Source organism: Thamnophis elegans, chromosome 4 (assembly GCF_009769535.1).
Source record: "Thamnophis elegans isolate rThaEle1 chromosome 4, rThaEle1.pri, whole genome shotgun sequence".
Taxonomy (NCBI): Eukaryota; Metazoa; Chordata; class Lepidosauria; order Squamata; family Colubridae; genus Thamnophis; species Thamnophis elegans.
Window position 1 is genome coordinate 40,533,644 of NC_045544.1, and position 17,024 is coordinate 40,550,667.

A 17,024-nucleotide genomic window follows, 5' to 3' on the forward strand; every position below is an offset into this window, starting at 1 on the left:
ATTAACTTACTAACTTAACTATTTTTTGAAGCTGATGGAAACAATTATTTGTACCTTCTTCCGGAAATTACTATGCATCATTTATGACAAAGAGAAATTAAGTATATTACATATATTCTTCCATTGGGGACTTACTACATATTACAAATTATGTGATACATCTATTCTTGGACTCTGCCATTTTGGGTGCCAGAAGCACTGTGAACCAGTCCTTTGCTATTTCCAGGCCAGCCCCACAGACCAGATTTAAGCAACCTGTGAGCCAGATCCAGCCCACAGGCCTTGAGTTTGACATTCCTGATCCAGCAGTTCGATCCTAATACTGCAGGGCAAGGTGAACTCCCATCACTTGCTTCAGATACTGCCCACCTAGCTGTTTGAAAGCATGCTATATAAAAAAACTTTCCTGAGGAAACAAGTTTCATGTGGATGCTTAGAATCCTGCTGGTGCTGGACCTTCCCTGTTGCAATGCCTGTTTGTGAGGGGGTTTTCTGTAGAGAGAGGGCCCAGATGTTATTGCAGGGAATTTTCTTGTTTTTCTTTCTGGTACAGAGCTAGATTTCCCTATCTGACACACTTGGAAAGTCTGCAAGCATGAACTAACAGGGTTAGTAGTCCTAGGCAGCCAAACTACTCTTCAGTATTAGCATTGTAGTTTCCTGGCTAATGTAACATTGCCATATGATAAATAAAAATAACAACACATCAACCCAGTGGAGAAACCAAGATGACTTATTGACAACAAGAGTTTTGTAATTGCAGCATATAAATGCAATAAATAAATACAACAAATTAAAATCTAAAGGAATTAAGGTGTGATGAAAACCAACAGTCCCACACAAACGTGGAACTAAATGGTTTTTGGAATAATTTTGGAACAACTAGACATGTAATGAAATGAGAAGCTGGGTTTCTGTTTTATAACTAGTATCTTTCTATGTGTCTTCTATCTTGTCATCTTCTGGTGTATCAAACAGATGGTGAACTGGAACAACGGGAAAAGATTATTTGGATTCTTCTACAAGGTGTACTTTAGGAGGTCTGGGTGGCGGAATTGTGGCTTGATTTTTATATTTTCTCATCATATAGTACTGGTCTTCGGTAATCTCTTCTACAATTGATTTTATTTGGGGATGCACACTATCGTCTGGATATTCTCTCAGCAATTGGAAGGACATATTTAAACAGTGCACAGAAACTTCCCAAATCTCTGTGGGATTATTGAGATTGCTGATTAACAAGTAAGAATCGTTGATTTTCTCTTCAAGCTGCAGATAGGGAATGCCAACCAAAATATCTTCCTGAGTGGAAAGATCCCTTATGCCAACTGTGACATTTAACGGAAGGTGGGAATTGTTGCAAAGCTCCGAAAGATCATATTGATTCCTATCATGCACAACTTCATTAAAGCCTCCTTCCATGAACATCGGAAGAAGGACGGTCTTATTGACTTTATTTGGCAAGATAATTTGTTCACAAGGTAATGCAGTCTCCACACACTTCCTTCCATATTCAACAACTTGGCTTTTCTGGTACTTGGGAATCAAAAAATTATCCCCAACAGAAACAGAGCACATGTCTTCATGCGGACAGTCAAAAGCTTTTGTAGCTACAACATGAAGCTTTTCCTTCATGTCCCTTGCTATTTCCAGGTCATAGGCAGTTGGGAATTCACGAGGTTGTCTCTTGAATTTCCCTTTGTAGCTCTCAGGAATTAAAAAGTATCTTTTAGAGGAATTATTCTTGATTTCAGAAGCTAAGATTCTTCCAGCCTGAAACTTTTTGTAAATTACTATTTCTCTGCCAGGACACAGGAAATTATAAGAATGCTTGTTTCCAATGGAGTCTTCAATTATAGCAACAACAAAAGGGGATCCATTCTCTGCCTTTTCTAATATATCTTTCACTGATAATTGCTGGAGAAAAGTATTAATATTGTAATGGTCAGTGACATCTTCAACTTCAATATCTAAATCAGAATGGAAATGAACGATCTCTTTTTGAACTGGAAAAGAAAGATAGAAACAAAATTTTGGTCAGTTTTCAATGGTATAATGGTGCTAAATACCCAAAAGCCCGTTATATAAACATTAACAGATTTGGATATCTTTAAGAAAACTTCCTCTCTCTGTTGTTTTTTTCCTTGTTTTTTGTAGGTTAGGTAGTAAGGTGCTTTCAGACAGAAAGTTGCTATAAACTATATCACATTGCATTACTATAAAGCAGACTATGCAGTATTGCTTTGTCAGAAAAGCTGTGAGAATATTGAGGCAAATGTTCAATGAAAGGTGCAATCAGTTGAACCTTTCACCTCCATGAAATTCATCAGAAGAAGCAGGCAGCAATACAATAGGAGTTTCATTTTGGGCAATTCCACACTTCAGTCTAAGTTGCTAGTTCCCCTTGCAGTTCCTGGGTGTTTCTGAAACCAACTTCAGAAATCCCAGTTAGTAATTAGCCCATGCTGGAACTCAGTCTAGATTATGGCCAACACAAGCCCTAAGTCAGGGGTGTCAAACTGGCAGACCATGAGTCACATCCATCACATGCAGGCCACACTCACCCCAGCTCCGCAAAGGCAAAAACCCCATCTTGATACGTCTTGTGACATCAACCTGACACAGCCAGTTTGACACCCGTAAGTGGTCGTTCCCCGTTTCCTGCCTTTCCAGTCCCCTTGCCTTTCCTAGATGTTTGCATACATGGAAGTCTTCATATACCCCTTCCCATATATTTCCTTTGATACAAAGGCAAGTCCTTCCTTTGTTTTCTTTCCCTCCCCTTGTGGCACCATCATTGCTTTGAGGTGACAGTAGTCACAACAATGGGGAAGAAGTTGTTCTTTCTCTCCTACTTCCTTCTGTTGGAAGAACCATTGGAAATAGCAAGGAAGAATAGCTTAGCTTAATAGAAACAAAGTTGTAATATAAATATATTTTTGAACCATGGTGGCACAGTGGTTAGAGTGCAGTACTACAGGCTACTTCTGCTGACTACAATTTGGCAGATCGAATCTCACCAGGCTCAAGGTTGACTCAGCCTTCCATCCTTCCGAGGGTGGTAAAATAAGAACCTAGATTGTTGGGGACCATAGGCTGACTCTGTAAACCTCTTAGAGAGTGCTGTAAATCACTCTAAAGTGGTATATAAGTCTAAGTGCTATTGCTATTTTTAAGAATAAAGAAAAGGGGATAAAATCTCTATAGCAGTAGAATGAAGGGATAGAAAAGCAAGGGGAAAATGCCTCACTTGTCCAGAAACTATAAAGAATGTGACCATTGGGAGAGAAAAGACGTGAGGGATATATAAGCTTCTGGGGCTGGGGTTCATTGTTAATAGACTTAATGGGCTATTATTGAATCAAGTAAAAGATTATTGGGGAGGGGTATGAGCAACTGCTGATCAATAAATAACACAACAGCCCAGCAATCCAGGATTAATTAGCTGCCTAGGGCAATGACCAGCCACTATAAGGGGGAGGCTATTCCAGGGACTGCAGCCAATCAGAGCTGAAGATGCTAGCAGGGTTGACAAAGACCTGTAGGCCATCTATTTTGAAGGGCTTAAGATATCTTGGGTCAGAAAACAGCAGTTTTCAATGGAAGCTGGAAAATCCATCCATCCATCCATCCATCCATCCATCCATCCATCCATCCATCCATCCATCCATCCATCCATTTATTTTAGTTTGTCACTCATGTATAAGATAATAGGAAAGAATGAACATGAATAAGAACACAGAAAATGGGTACAAATAAATGGGGACAGTAGGACAGGGACATTAGGCATGCCCCTACAATGGGGCACATTCACAATGGACTGGGTTTGGGGATAAAATGACATCATCAGTTTGTGTACTCAGGAAACCATGAGTTACTGGCAATGGACCAGGCAAAAAATCTGGATCAGCTGATAGAATTATTTCTTGTTGGAATTAAGTTTCTTGTCTATTAAGAATGTCACTATTTCTTAGATTTAACAGGGAGGACAGTTCTTCTGAAAACAAGCTACACAAAGATTCACTATCACAGGGGAATAATGGAGTAATAAACAGTCCTGAAAAACCTATAGATAATTCCAAGTCATCTATCTCATCTCACATATTCTGTATGCATAGCCTAACAGAAAATAGTTGGATGTAGGCACGTAATTGAAATCGACCTTTGCTTATGAAACTTGCTATTTTGCGAGGATGAAAGCACCTTTCATGTATTTCTGGCTTCATGTTCACAGCGACTGCATAATCAAGGTTAATGATGGTGATGGTGATGCTTCTCTTGCTTCTGGCCTTCCATGTAAAATCTACAGCTACCTCTGGTGATATAATATTTTTAGAACAATCACTTCAGCAGCCCTCTCTCCTCTGAAACTCACTGCTAAAGATATGACCATGAGAGGAGAAATTGCAATGAGGAACACAAAACCTGTAAAGGGACAAGCACCAGGAAAAATTGGTGCTAAGATCTGGCCCATGGGGCCGATTTGGAAACAGCGAAGGACCAGTCTGTGGTGCCTCTGCCAGTGAAAATGGAGCTCGGGAGGGCCATGTGCAGCACTCCTGAGCTCCATTTTCACTGACAGAGGGTTGCAGGAGGCTATCACAGCTGAAAACAAAGCCTGGGAGTCTATTTTCACTGGCAGAGCACTCAGGCCACCACAAGTGCACCTGACACGAGTGACGTTGAGCTGCCCATGGCCACCCTGGCCATGATCCTCCCGGCCCCCTGAGGTAAAACACAACCCTGATGTGGCCCTCAATGAAATCAAGTTTGACACCCCTGCCCTAATCTACTCTACCCTACCCTATTCTAACTTGTTATTTATCACAGAAGCATACTCTGCTGTTCTCAGTTTGTCAGAAAGAAAGCTAAACTAGTGTCCCTCTCATTGAAGCTTTTTGATTTTGGTTTTAATTAGGAGCATTAATTTATGTCACTATCACCACCACTGCTACACTACTATGAGACCTCTCCCCCTTCCTCCACCACCATCTGCAGCCTGAATTAAAGTTGTCCAAAAATCAGATTACTACCTCATTGGTGTGCAATAGAAGTATTTATCAAATTTTATTTTTAGCTTTGGCATATTAGTTCTCGATGAGAGAATAAAGTGGTTTTTTTTAGTCCATTAGCCCTTGTAGTCAAGCCCTATTTTCATTTGAAAATAGCCTTTTAGGTCCTCAAGTCCAATCCCTTACTGAACACCAAAATCATAATTAAAGCTTTCTTCAACACATCCAAGGGATAACAGTGAGTAATTTGTTTAACTGCTGAACTGCTCTTAATATTAGGATGGTCTTTGCTAACCTTCAGTAAAAATGTTCTTTCTTGTCTGCATTAGCTTTGTTTGGAGGATTTCAGACAAAAACTTGAAATAATTCCAGTTGGAATTTTGCAGTTCATTCACTGGGTCTTTGTATTTAGTAAAGCGTATGTTTGTAAGCAGGACATACCCCAATGCATATATCTAGTGAAAGATGCTTAGGATCCAAAGGGACAAGTACCATTTAAATAAACTGCATGGTACTATAAATTGATGTGTCAGATGCTGCTTCATTCAATAATCAGGAAAGAAAACCACTCAACTCTATTTGTTTGAAATTAAGTGTACTTTTACTAATTACAAACGAATAGTAGCAAAGCACAACTGAGTCTGGTTAATTGGGCGCGAAAGCAATGAATATCATGTATAGGTCAATCCCCTCCCCTTGGCACCCCAGCCCATAGTCCAATAATAATTCACCCAACTGTCAAGTGGGAGATATCTTCAAAAAACCTCATCAGGATGGAATGCTGGACAGTTAACCTTGGCGGGAAACTCCCTTCCTCCACATGTGCAATGAGAAGGTCAGGACAGCTTCTAGAATATTCCTCCAGCACATAATGATTCCCCTCCCAAATACCATGCCCCCCTCCCTGTTTCAATGGCAGCTGAAGCAGCAGCAAGACAGAGGCTGATATCCGGCCCTCCTCCAGAAAAGGGAGGTCAAACCTGCAGAAATGAAAGAACACAGACAAACAGACAGACAACATGACACAGAAGAGACATACGGGAAGGGGGAAAAAAAGGAAAATTAGCAGTCCATCCAAGAATCAGGGCTTGTCAGGGTAGGCAGAGTAGAACTTGTGGAGCAGACGAGGAGCCCGAACATGGGACTTATCAACCCATTCAGTGTGAGATGGGGGAAAATGCTTCCAAACCACAAGGTATTGGACACGGTTCCTTCGTTTATGAGAGTCCAAAATCTCACGGACCTCAGTCCGTTTTCTATCAGCATGCTTCTTATGAGAGCGGGGTGCAACATCTAGAGCCCAAATTGTCAAAGGCCACACCTCCTGAAGGCGGTCACTCCACTCAGATAGTGAGGACACTTGCGGCTGCTCGCGAGGAATCTCTGGAATGGGCATAAAATCTTGCCCGTACACCACACGGAAAGGGGTAAAGCCAGTGCTACTGTGCATGGAATTGTTGTAAGCCACTTCAGCATGAGGCAATAATTCCACCCAATCATCTTGCTGCTATTTGATGAAACAACGTAGATATTGTTCAAGCACAGAATTAGTCCTCTCGCAGGCCCCATTAGTCTGAGGATGGTGGGAGGAGCTTAAGCCCTGAGCGGAGCCAATCCATTTTAGGAATTCCTTCCAGAATAGGGAGGTGAACTGAACACCCCTAATCCGAAATGATGGGGTCGGTTACCCCATGTAAGTGATATATATGTGAAATGAACATCTTAGCGAGAGACTTAGCGGAAGGGATCTTGGAGTAAGGAATGAAATGAACTTGCTTGGAGAATAAGTCAGTAACAACCCAGATAACTGTGTTTCCCTGACTTTCTGGAAGTTCAACAATGAAATCCATAGAGATCTCCTTCCACGGGGCTTCTGGGTGAGCCACCGCCTGGAGCAATCCCTGGGGTTTTCCCGGAGGACGTTTTGCCACGGCACAAATGGGACAACTAGCCACATAAGCCTCAATGTCCTTTTTCAATGAAGGCCACCAAAATTGCCTCTTCACGAGATATAGGGTCTTGACGAACCCAAAGTGTCCAGCCATGCGAGAGTCATGCGCCCGTTGGAGTACAATGGTCCTAATGGACACAGGGACGTACAATTTCGCACCAATCCAAGCCAATCTATCTTTCATGGTGCATTCATCCATGTGTTGCTGGAACCAGTCATCTTTTGCAAGGGCTTCCTTTAGGTCAGAGATAAAGTCTTTTGTGACCTCCAATTTAGAAGTTGTTTGACTTCTAGTGACAACAGGAGCAGCCAGGCTTTTTGTGGGAATGACAGGTTGGACAACACTGAGCTTTGAACAGTTGTACTGTGGAAGTCTGGACAAAGCATCAGCCATAAAAATTTTCCCTCCCGGAATGTATTTCAAAGTAAAATTGAATCTATTGAAATGTTGAGCCCAGCGCATCTGTTTAGGAGAAAGTTTTCTGGGGGTTCTCAAGGCCTCCAAATTTTTATGGTCAGTCCACACCTCAAAAGGGTGTTTGGCGCCCTCTAGAAAATGGCACCAGGTTGATAAAGCCCAATGAACAGCAAAAGCTTCCTTCTCCCAAATAGCCCAATGTCTTTCCGTGTCGGTCAGTTTGTGAGAGGTGTAAGCGCAGGGTTGTAATTTACCTTGGCTATTTGCTTGAAGCAGTACCGCCCCCATTGCGAAATCACTGGCGTCAACCTGGACCACAAAAGGCGTGTCCATGTCTGGGTGCTTCAGGACCGGTTCCTCTGCAAAGAGGCATTTCAGCTTTTTGAAAGCAGCTTGACACTCCATAGTCCAGTCCAATGGTTTGCTAGGTTTGGGCTTAGCTCCTCCTTTTCATTTAAGGAGGTTAGTTATAGGGAGAGCTATCTTAGTGAACGAGGGAATAAACTGATGATAGAAGTTAGCAAACCCCAAAAACCTCTGTAATTACTTACAGGTACGTGGGGCCTCCCATTCGGTGACAGCCTTGACCTTAGCGGGGTCCATTTCTATTCCCTTGTGGGAGATTCGATAGCCGAGGTAATCAACCCTTTCCTGATGAAATTTGCACTTGGACAATTTGGCATACAGTTCTGCAGCCTGGAGTTTTTTCAGAACCGCTCAAACAAGCTTCACGTGTTCTTCACATGTCTCCGTGTAAATAAGGATATCATCTAAATAGACCATTACGCCTTTGTAAAGATGATCATGCAAAACCTCATTAATCAGTTGCATGAAGACTGCTGGCACCCCCTGGAGGACAAATAGCATGACTCGAAATTGGAAGCAACCAAGGGGGCAGTTGAAAGCAGTTTTCCATTCATCTCCCTCCTTAATTCTGACCCGATAGTATGCTTTCCGTAGATCCAATTTAGTGAAAATCCTCCCCTTTCCTAGTTGGGCAGCATGCCCTTCATCAGTGGTAAAGGGTAGAGGTTCTGGGCAGATATGCAGTTTAAATTTTTGAAATTAACACATAATCTGAAGGAGCCATCTTTCTTTTCTCTGAACAATACTGGTGCAGCTACCTTGGGCCTTGCTGGTTCAATGAAGCCCCGTTCCAAGTTTTTATTAATGAATTTCCTCATTTCCTCCATCTCTCTAGGGGTCATTGAATATATTTGGGGTTTTGGGAGCTTCACCCCAGGTAAAATATCAATGGTGCAATCTGTGGCTCTATGAGGGGGTAATTTATCAGAAAACTTCTCACTAAAAACATCTTTGAGGTCCCAATATTCCTTTGGAATTCTTTCCTCCCCTTCAATTTTCTCCTGGCCCCTGGCCGCCAGTGTGGGGACAGTATTAGCAGACTCTGGAGCTTCTATTTTCCCCTCAGGGGGTGTGGCAGTCTGGATCCGTAACCATCCTTTCCTCCAGTTAATGTGTGGGTTCCACCTACGGAGCCAGGGGAGTCCTAAAATAAGGGGCCGGTCCATCCCTGGGCCACAATAAAAGTTATTGGTGGGTTCCCATCCACATCTCGATGGGCTCAGTAGAAAAATAAGCAGGACCGCCCCCCGCAATAGAACCATCTATTTGGCAAAAAGCAATAGGGATTTTCAAAGCTTTCAGTTTCAAGCCCATTTTCTCAACTATTTCAGGGCTTATCATGCAACATGAGCAACCAGAATCTAAAAGAGCTAGAGGTTTCTCTTTTGCGCCAGAAGAGGGCACTCTAAGCTCAACTGGGATAAGCATGGGGCCTGAGCGGGAACTTACCCAGTGGTCAGCATCTTCATAGTCACTATCGTCAGATGAGCTGGGACTTCCGTTTCCCCCCTCCTCTGGCTTGAAGCGTTGAGAAGTCTCCTCCCCACCCAAAGTGGTTTCTTTTCTCTTGCCGAGAGTCTTCTCAGGTTTCCTCTTCCTCTGGAGGGGCGGAGCGGAGTGGGTCAGCTTGACTTGGCAATTCACAGCATGGTGCCCCTCCTTCCCACAGCGGAAACAAGTGGAGGGCTTGGGCTTGCCTGTGAAACCTCCTCTACCCCCTTTTTCACCCTTTGGGAGGGGGGTTTTAGGGGGGGGAGAGGAATCCTCAACTTCTCCCTCTTCTTTGCAATGAAGTCTAGTCAAATCAAGCTCAATATCTGCAGCGTTCTCATACCAAGGCTCCAAGCGGTGGGGAATGCGTCTGTTTGCGCACTGCTGGTAAACATCTCTATTCAAGCCATCTGCGAATCAATCCAACAACGCTTCTTCAGACCATCCCATCATATAAGCCGATAACTCTTGGAATTCCTGCACCTATTCAGGCACAGTCTTTTTCCCCTGTCTGAGGGTCGTAAATTTTAACCTAGCTCAGCGCTCAGTGAGGGAGGTCGTTAAAACGTCTCCTCATTGCTGCCATAAGGTCATCAAAATTCCTCAGGAGAGGGGAGTTTCTATTATGTAATCCGACCATCCAGTCAGCTGCTTTCTTCTCTAGGGCCATTAACACTATTCTTACTTTAGATTCATCAGAGTCCAAATCAGGCCCATATATTTGCATATAATTCCAGACCTGAATAATAAACAGCCCCAAACTGCTAGGTTCTCCATCATACTTTATGCTTAAGGGTGGGACCTTAGCCATCCAGTGTCGCATGGGCCCCCTGCTCTCGGAATGTGTCTAGCCGCAGGGGGAGAGGTTGGTGCTGGGATTTCTTGTGCACACCCCACTTCGGGCCCTCCAGTCTCCCTTAAGCTAAGCAACGGGTACCTTTTCACTAGTTCCTCTGCTGGGTCCCTTTCCACAACATTCTCTCGAGCCCGGCATTCGCTCCATGCCTCTTCGAGGAGCTTCATGGCTTGGGACATTTTGTAGTCTTCCTCCCTAGAGCCACGCCAGTCAGCAGCTGGTTTTTTGGGTCTCCTCCTCGTGATTCTAGTTAGTAGTTCCTCAGGTTCCTCTTTCTGTCCCACTCCCCAAGTCCACCTGGGTCAAACAGCAGGTTCCTCCACCCTCAGATCGGCCAGCATTTATGTTAAAGATGGTGCTGCCATTGCACCCATTTCTTCTTCCTGGTCGCTTTCATGTAAAGACATTTTTCCTTCTTTGAGGGCACCCCCCTTGGAAGGTGTTCGCTCCAGGTTGGGTGTGAGGTGAGACTCAGCTTATTGTCAGATGCTGTTTCATTCAATAATCAGGAAAGAAAACCACTAAACTCCATTTGTTTGAAATTAAGTGTACTTTTACTAATTACAAACGAATAGTAGCAAAGCACAGTTGAGTCTGGTTAATTGGGCACGAAAGCAATGAATATCATGTATAGGTCAATCCCCTCCCCTTGGCACCCCAGTCCATAGTCCAATAATAATTCACCCAACTGTCAGGTGGGAGATATCTTCAAAAAACATCATCAGGGTGGAATGCTGGACAGTTAACCTTGGCGGGAAACTCCCTTCCTCCACATGCACAATGAGATGGTCAGGACAGCTTCTAGAATATTCCTCCAGCACATAATGATTTCCCTCCCAAATACCATGCCCCCCCTCCCCGTTTCAATGGCAGCTGAAGCAGCAACAAGACAGAGGCTGACATGATGGATCATTGAACAAGTTAACCCAGAGTCCTCATTTGAGGCACAAATGACAATGTTCACATTTGGCACGTCGGCAGGATTATGCAAAGTCCTAACATATTTGGAAAAGGCTCTAATGCTGGAAAGGGTGGAAGAAAAGAGAAGAAGAGGATGACCGGTCATCCTCTTCTGTAAGATACAGTATACCATTAGAAGAAAAATCAAGTTACAGTTTATCATTTGAAAAACCCTATCAATGTGGTTGCTAAGAGTTGACACTGACTTGATGGCACATAATCAACCAATCCATCAAATAGTACCATAGGTATGATTATTTAATTCTATCAAAAGGCATTCCCAAAACTACAGCCACTTCACTTTATACTTGCTGCTTTTCAGATTTATTACATTGCTGATATTTTAGTTCTCTGTGTTAGCAGAATGTGGATATAACCAAGCTATAAGCATTCACACATAACTGAGATAAAGTAAAAGACAATTCAGGCCTGGGAAGGGGAGGTAGAGGGGCCTATGATAATTTGCCGTGGTCAACCCGCTGGGTCCAACTTGCTGCAGCCAACTTGCAATGGCCAACTCCCAGTGGGGACAATTCACCACAGCCAACTTGTTATGGGATAACTTGCTGAGGGACAAGAGTTCCATCAATAGCAAAGAAATGGTGGAATAGAATCATTAAAGAAAGGATGAAAAAGGAGGGACAGAATGAAATGTGAATCACAAACATGAAAATTATTTTAAATAATTTTAAAATAATTGAATTGTTACATTGTCCTGCAGCAATTAAAATTATTTCAAATAATTTTAACAATAATTGAATTGTTAAATTGTCCTGCAGCAATTGTCCTGTGGTATATTGTTCCATGGCGAATTAGACGTGATGAGTTGGCTGTGGTGAGTTGTCCCCTTCCAGGGACAGAAAGAAAGAGCTCAAAATATACCCTGGGGAAGCTGACAGGTTTTCCAGACTTTGTTATTCTGCCTTCCATCAATAAAATAGAATTCCTGTGATGTCCTGGCATACCTTGAAGGGCTTATGCTCTGGAACTGAAGAACTGTCTCCAGTTACTGTCATCATCATCATAACTATAGAACATCAAAAGCTGTGTCAGTATGACATCTTCCACATTCAATAATATGACTATTATTCTATTATTAAGGTTCCAGTCCTTCCTCTATTCCTAAATTAAAAGGTTCAGAAAAGGATCAAAGCCTCCTACCTAGGCATCCTGTACAGGTGTTCGCTTGGAGCTCTTATTATTTCCATTCAGTCAAGAATCAGGGAATCAGAGTCACAGCTCAGTTAGAGAAAGCCAGGTTAAAATATGCATAGGACAGACAATTGATTGGATTTCTTTGGAATCAACCAGCAACATTAGCATAACTTTTTTTATAGTTGCATCTGCAGGTATTGAGCAGAGACCAATATGTGTCGTCTCCCCCACCCCGTACATGTCTAGCAATGGTGCAATTCTATTTCCAGATGCACACTTTTTTCAGTTGATCAGGCCAAAGCTAGCTTTATTACTAAATATAATACAACATTTTGAACTTGTATAATGACTCTTCTACAGGTCAGTTCCTGAATTTTAGTGCATCTGATCCTTATTTGCTATATGTCCATATGCTCCTAAGGCAATCCTTGTAGAAGGAAGGCTCCAACAGTAGATATGCATGACCTGGAACAGGCTCCAATGCTGGGAAGAAAGTTCAGTGGCAATGAGTTCCCCCCTGGAAGAACTAAAATAACAAGCATGGGAGGAGCCGTGGTGGCGCAGTGGTTAGAGTGCAGTACTTCAGGCTACTTCCGCTGACTGCAATTTGGCAGTTTGAATCTCACCAGGCTCAGGGTTGGCTCAGCCTTCCATCCTTCTGAGGTCCATAAAATAAGAACCCAGATTGTTGGGGGCAATAGGCTGACTCTGTAAACCGCTTAGAGAGGGCTGTAAAGCACTGTAAAGTGGTATATAAGTCTAAGTGCTAGTGCTAGTGCTATAGATAGGCAGATCAAGTCAATGGGATCACTTGGAGTTAGAAACAGGTGGATGGCACATAATGATCAATTGATCACATGTTATTATGGAAAGGTTTTTGTCCTCATGGTGGGAGAAAAGTAGATCAAGTTAGGGGAGAGAGAAAACACATTCCTTCTGAAGAAAGGATGCTGAAGGGGAAAACTAAGAATCCTCCAATCCAAAGAAAGCAAAATAAAGAGGAAGAAAAAAACAGAGAGGAAGAGCCTTGCTTTATCTCTTCTTAAAGCGATAAAAAAGATTTACCAAAGTGGATGCATCTCTGTTCATTCAAGCAGAAAATTACATCTCGAGAATAATAGGAACTTTTAAACTGTACCTGTCTCATTTCCACTCTGTCCTAAATGTGGGGATAAAAAGCATCTGCTATGCACATTCACATATATTGTGGCCCATAATATCAATGGCCAAAAAAAAAGGATATTTCACATCTCAGGATACAATATGACATTACAGATTGACTAGAACTAAATTATTTATTCTTCAGCTTTATTAACCTGTTCAAATTATTGATTTTCTATTTTTTTTAAAAAAACTTTGGTGTTTCTGAGTTATTAACTTACATTTCATCACAGCATGGACTTCATATATAGCTTCTAGAATTCCACAGCTTCCAAAATTCTTAGGCAGCAGCTCAAGAGAGAATCCAGCATCATCACTAGTATTAAGGAACAGGACTTTCCTTGTGCGGCTCTTTGGGATTTTCCATTCAGCAATCTCTTCCATGGTGTATATTTGGTCATCTTGACATTCATAGAATTCTCCTTCTTGAGAACATGGCAAAAGAAAGGTGTGTATCTGGTCATTCCTCTTGATTTCACAATTCACAGTCAGAGTCTCATTGCGATCTTCTACAGACTTAAATACAATTTTCTCCCCCTGTTTGATGATCAGGTTTTCTACATGGATATCATTAGAGCAACAGAACCATGGTTGTTCCTGCTGTGTTGGCCCAATCCAAACTTTGCTCACAATTTCTTCAACGTTGACGTAGGGGGTTTTATCAGCCACTACCTTGCAAAGTCCTTCAAAGGCAATTTTCAAATTGGGAAAAAAATGTTAAACATTATGCAAACGTCAAATATTACTGAACATTCATTTTATATTTATGCAGGGATGAAATCAACTTATCAACAGTATCAATTGATACTGGTTGGCAAATGTAAGCATGCTCATGCACAGAACCACCTCTGCGCATGTGCAGGACCAGAGGTGGATTGCTGCGGGTACAGCCTGGTAAGGCCATACCAGTAGTGGCTGGGAGCAGCGGAGAGCGTACCAGTATGGTGGCTTGTTTGGATCACCCGCCTACTTGCACTCTATAGCTGTTTTTATGGGAATCAGTAGAGTGCGCATGCAGTGCCTGCGCGAGCCCCACCAAGCAACTGGTTGTTGCAGGGGCAGTGAATTGCACATGCATGTGCAGTGCATCAGGAGCATACACAGCGCACATCTGGATGTGCATGAACAGACCACGATCAGCATACTAGTAGCGACGGTAAGAGCAACCCACCACTGTGCAGGACCTTCCGTGCATGCACAGAGCATAAAAAATGGGATCTGATGATGTCTGGGTGAGTGGGCGGAGCCTCCCACCACCACCACTACTGGTTCACCTGAACCAGATAGAACTGGCTGAATTGCACCACTGTATTTATGGTTGCATGAGTTCAGGAAATTTATATTAAACTAAAAAAGATGGCTATATTTTTGTAAAATAAAGGAAATGTACATACAGGTAGATTTATATGTCTGTGTGTGCGCATTTGGGCATGCTATGAGGATACCTATTATGATGACATTTGCTCATTTTCATTTGCCAAATTAATAATTGAAATGTTATCCCCCAAGTATTTAAGCTATTTCATTTTCAGAATATTGTGCCACATGAGTTTTAAACATGAATGTCTACAACAATTCATCTTTGATTTGGAGTCAAGGTTTCCCCTTTGCTTTTTTTCTAAGATTGAAGCAGTCTTGAGGCAGTGAATGCCATCTAGAGCTCCTTCCTCCTTCGAGTGTCACAACAACAACAAAATGACAACAACCCTGTTAAGTGAGTTGGGTGGAAAGAGAGGGACTGATATGAAGTCACTCTGCTACTTTTTTTTTATAACCAAGGCAAGACTACAACTAACATTCTTCTGCGTTCCAGGCTAGCTGCTTTATCAAACTGGCTCTTAAATAATTTCAAGAGATTGCATGCCAATTATAATGAGGTCTGAGGCCAGTTGTGAGTAGGGCTGAAGCTACAGACGCAACCCACAGTGGGTGGGACCACTTTTTCCATGCTGCTGTTTCTGAGTCATCTCGCCCTCTTTAGGACGATTTAAACATGGCCTAATAGAAAATGCAGGCATATAATACTATTAGATTGCCAGTGTTCAGCTGGCTTTATATTGTCATGGCTTAATTTTTGAGTAGCTGGAAAGAATATTTTTTACAGGAAGAAGTAAAGATCAGTGTTTCCTCTCTCTGAGGATAGAAATAGCAGCATGAGTGAAATCAACTTACCTTTGCTACCAGTTCAGTAGCAAGGTGAGTGTGTGCTCGCACGCGCCACCTTCACGCATGTACAGGACCTTACGTGCATGCGCAGAGCATCAAAAATGACATCTGGATGGGTGGGTGGAGCCTGCAAAACAGTGGTGGGTTCTGGATCCCATTCCAACTGGTACGGTTGGAATGGGCCCGGCGGCATCCCCATGCATTCTAGCTGCTCAGTGGAGCATCGCTCAGGTGTTGTATGCACCATGCGCATGCAGGGAAGTGCAGAAGCCTTGAAAGACAGATAAAGAGCTCGGATGGGTGGGTGGGCCCTCCGGAGCACCGTACCAGAACGGTATCCAGTGCTCCGGCCAGTACCGGCGAGTACTACCTGCAACCCATCCCTGCTGCAAAGGTAAGCGAACAGCAAGCGGGGAGGGAAAACCACTGTGCCACGTGATTTACATTAATATAATATGTGTGTCACAGCTGATCATACCAGTTCACCTGAAGTGGTAGCATTTTTACTAGTTCGGGTGAACCGGTCTGAACTGGTAACATTTCATCCCTGGATAGCAGGAAGTCTTTGTGGAGCTATTGATCAGGACTCTGGAACAAGATTCTACTGATAGTCATTGTGGTTGTAAATTGAATTATCATGTGACAGGATTCAAACTTACAAAGTTTTGTATGATGGTCCTAAGCAAATCCATTTTCCCCAATTGGCCTAGCTGCTCTTTGTCTCTGCTTACCAGCTTTCATATCAAAGGAGAAAAATATTGTACTGTACCTGGAAAATTTAGAGGTAGTTCTGCTGTAGTGGACTGTATGCTTACATCTTCATTTCCTAGATTGTTTGCAAGGATTTTTTTAATTTCTAATGCAACAACTTTAATCACATCACCTGTGGATAAGCAACATTCATGGCCAAGCTTTTCATACATCGAACCTAAGAGATAATGTGAAGATAAAAGAAGTTTTACTGATTTTATTAGCAGCATTAAAATACAGTTCTATACATTCTACTGTTTCATTTTTAATGCACAGGTTAGATACTATCTATTAGTATGGGTGTAAATATCAAGTGAGAACCATGACAATTATTTTAAGACTTGCTAACTTAAACCTTCATTTGCTTTTAAAAGGGCATGGAAGCTTCGGAAAGAAGCTAATCTTCTCTTCCACAATTTGTCCAGAATCTATTTGTTTAATTTGTTGCCAGAACTTTGTATGTAATTTTGTGAATCAACAGCGCTGCTGGCATCTAATATTTTCAAATTGTTTATGGCTAATTGAAAAAACCTTTAGCAGTTACCCTAACATAGGTGTGTCAAACTGATGGCCATAGGCTGGATGCGTCATACGCAGGCCATGCCCACCCCAGCTCTGCAAAAGAGGAAAATGCCACAATACATCATATGATGGCAATGTTGCATAATAGTTAAGTCACCTGGCTAGAAACTGGGAGATGCGAGTTCTAGTCTTCCCTTAGGCATGAACCCAGCTGAG

General features: G+C 42.5%; 1 protein-coding gene across 1 annotated transcript in view; it reads right to left on the reverse strand.

Annotated features, from left to right (window-relative positions):
* Positions 1-467: 467 nt before the first annotated feature.
* Positions 468-17,024, reverse strand: part of THEMIS (thymocyte selection associated) — a 29,492-nt gene continuing 12,935 nt past the window's right edge. Inside the window, exons 2-4 of the mRNA XM_032215333.1 lie at positions 16,306-16,464; positions 13,592-14,053; positions 468-2,006 (exon numbers count right to left, since the gene is read on the reverse strand). Of these exons, the coding sequence (XP_032071224.1) occupies positions 1,006-2,006; positions 13,592-14,053; positions 16,306-16,464 (1,622 nt within the window). The 3' untranslated portion in view covers positions 468-1,005. The remainder of the gene's footprint in view (positions 2,007-13,591; positions 14,054-16,305; positions 16,465-17,024) is intronic.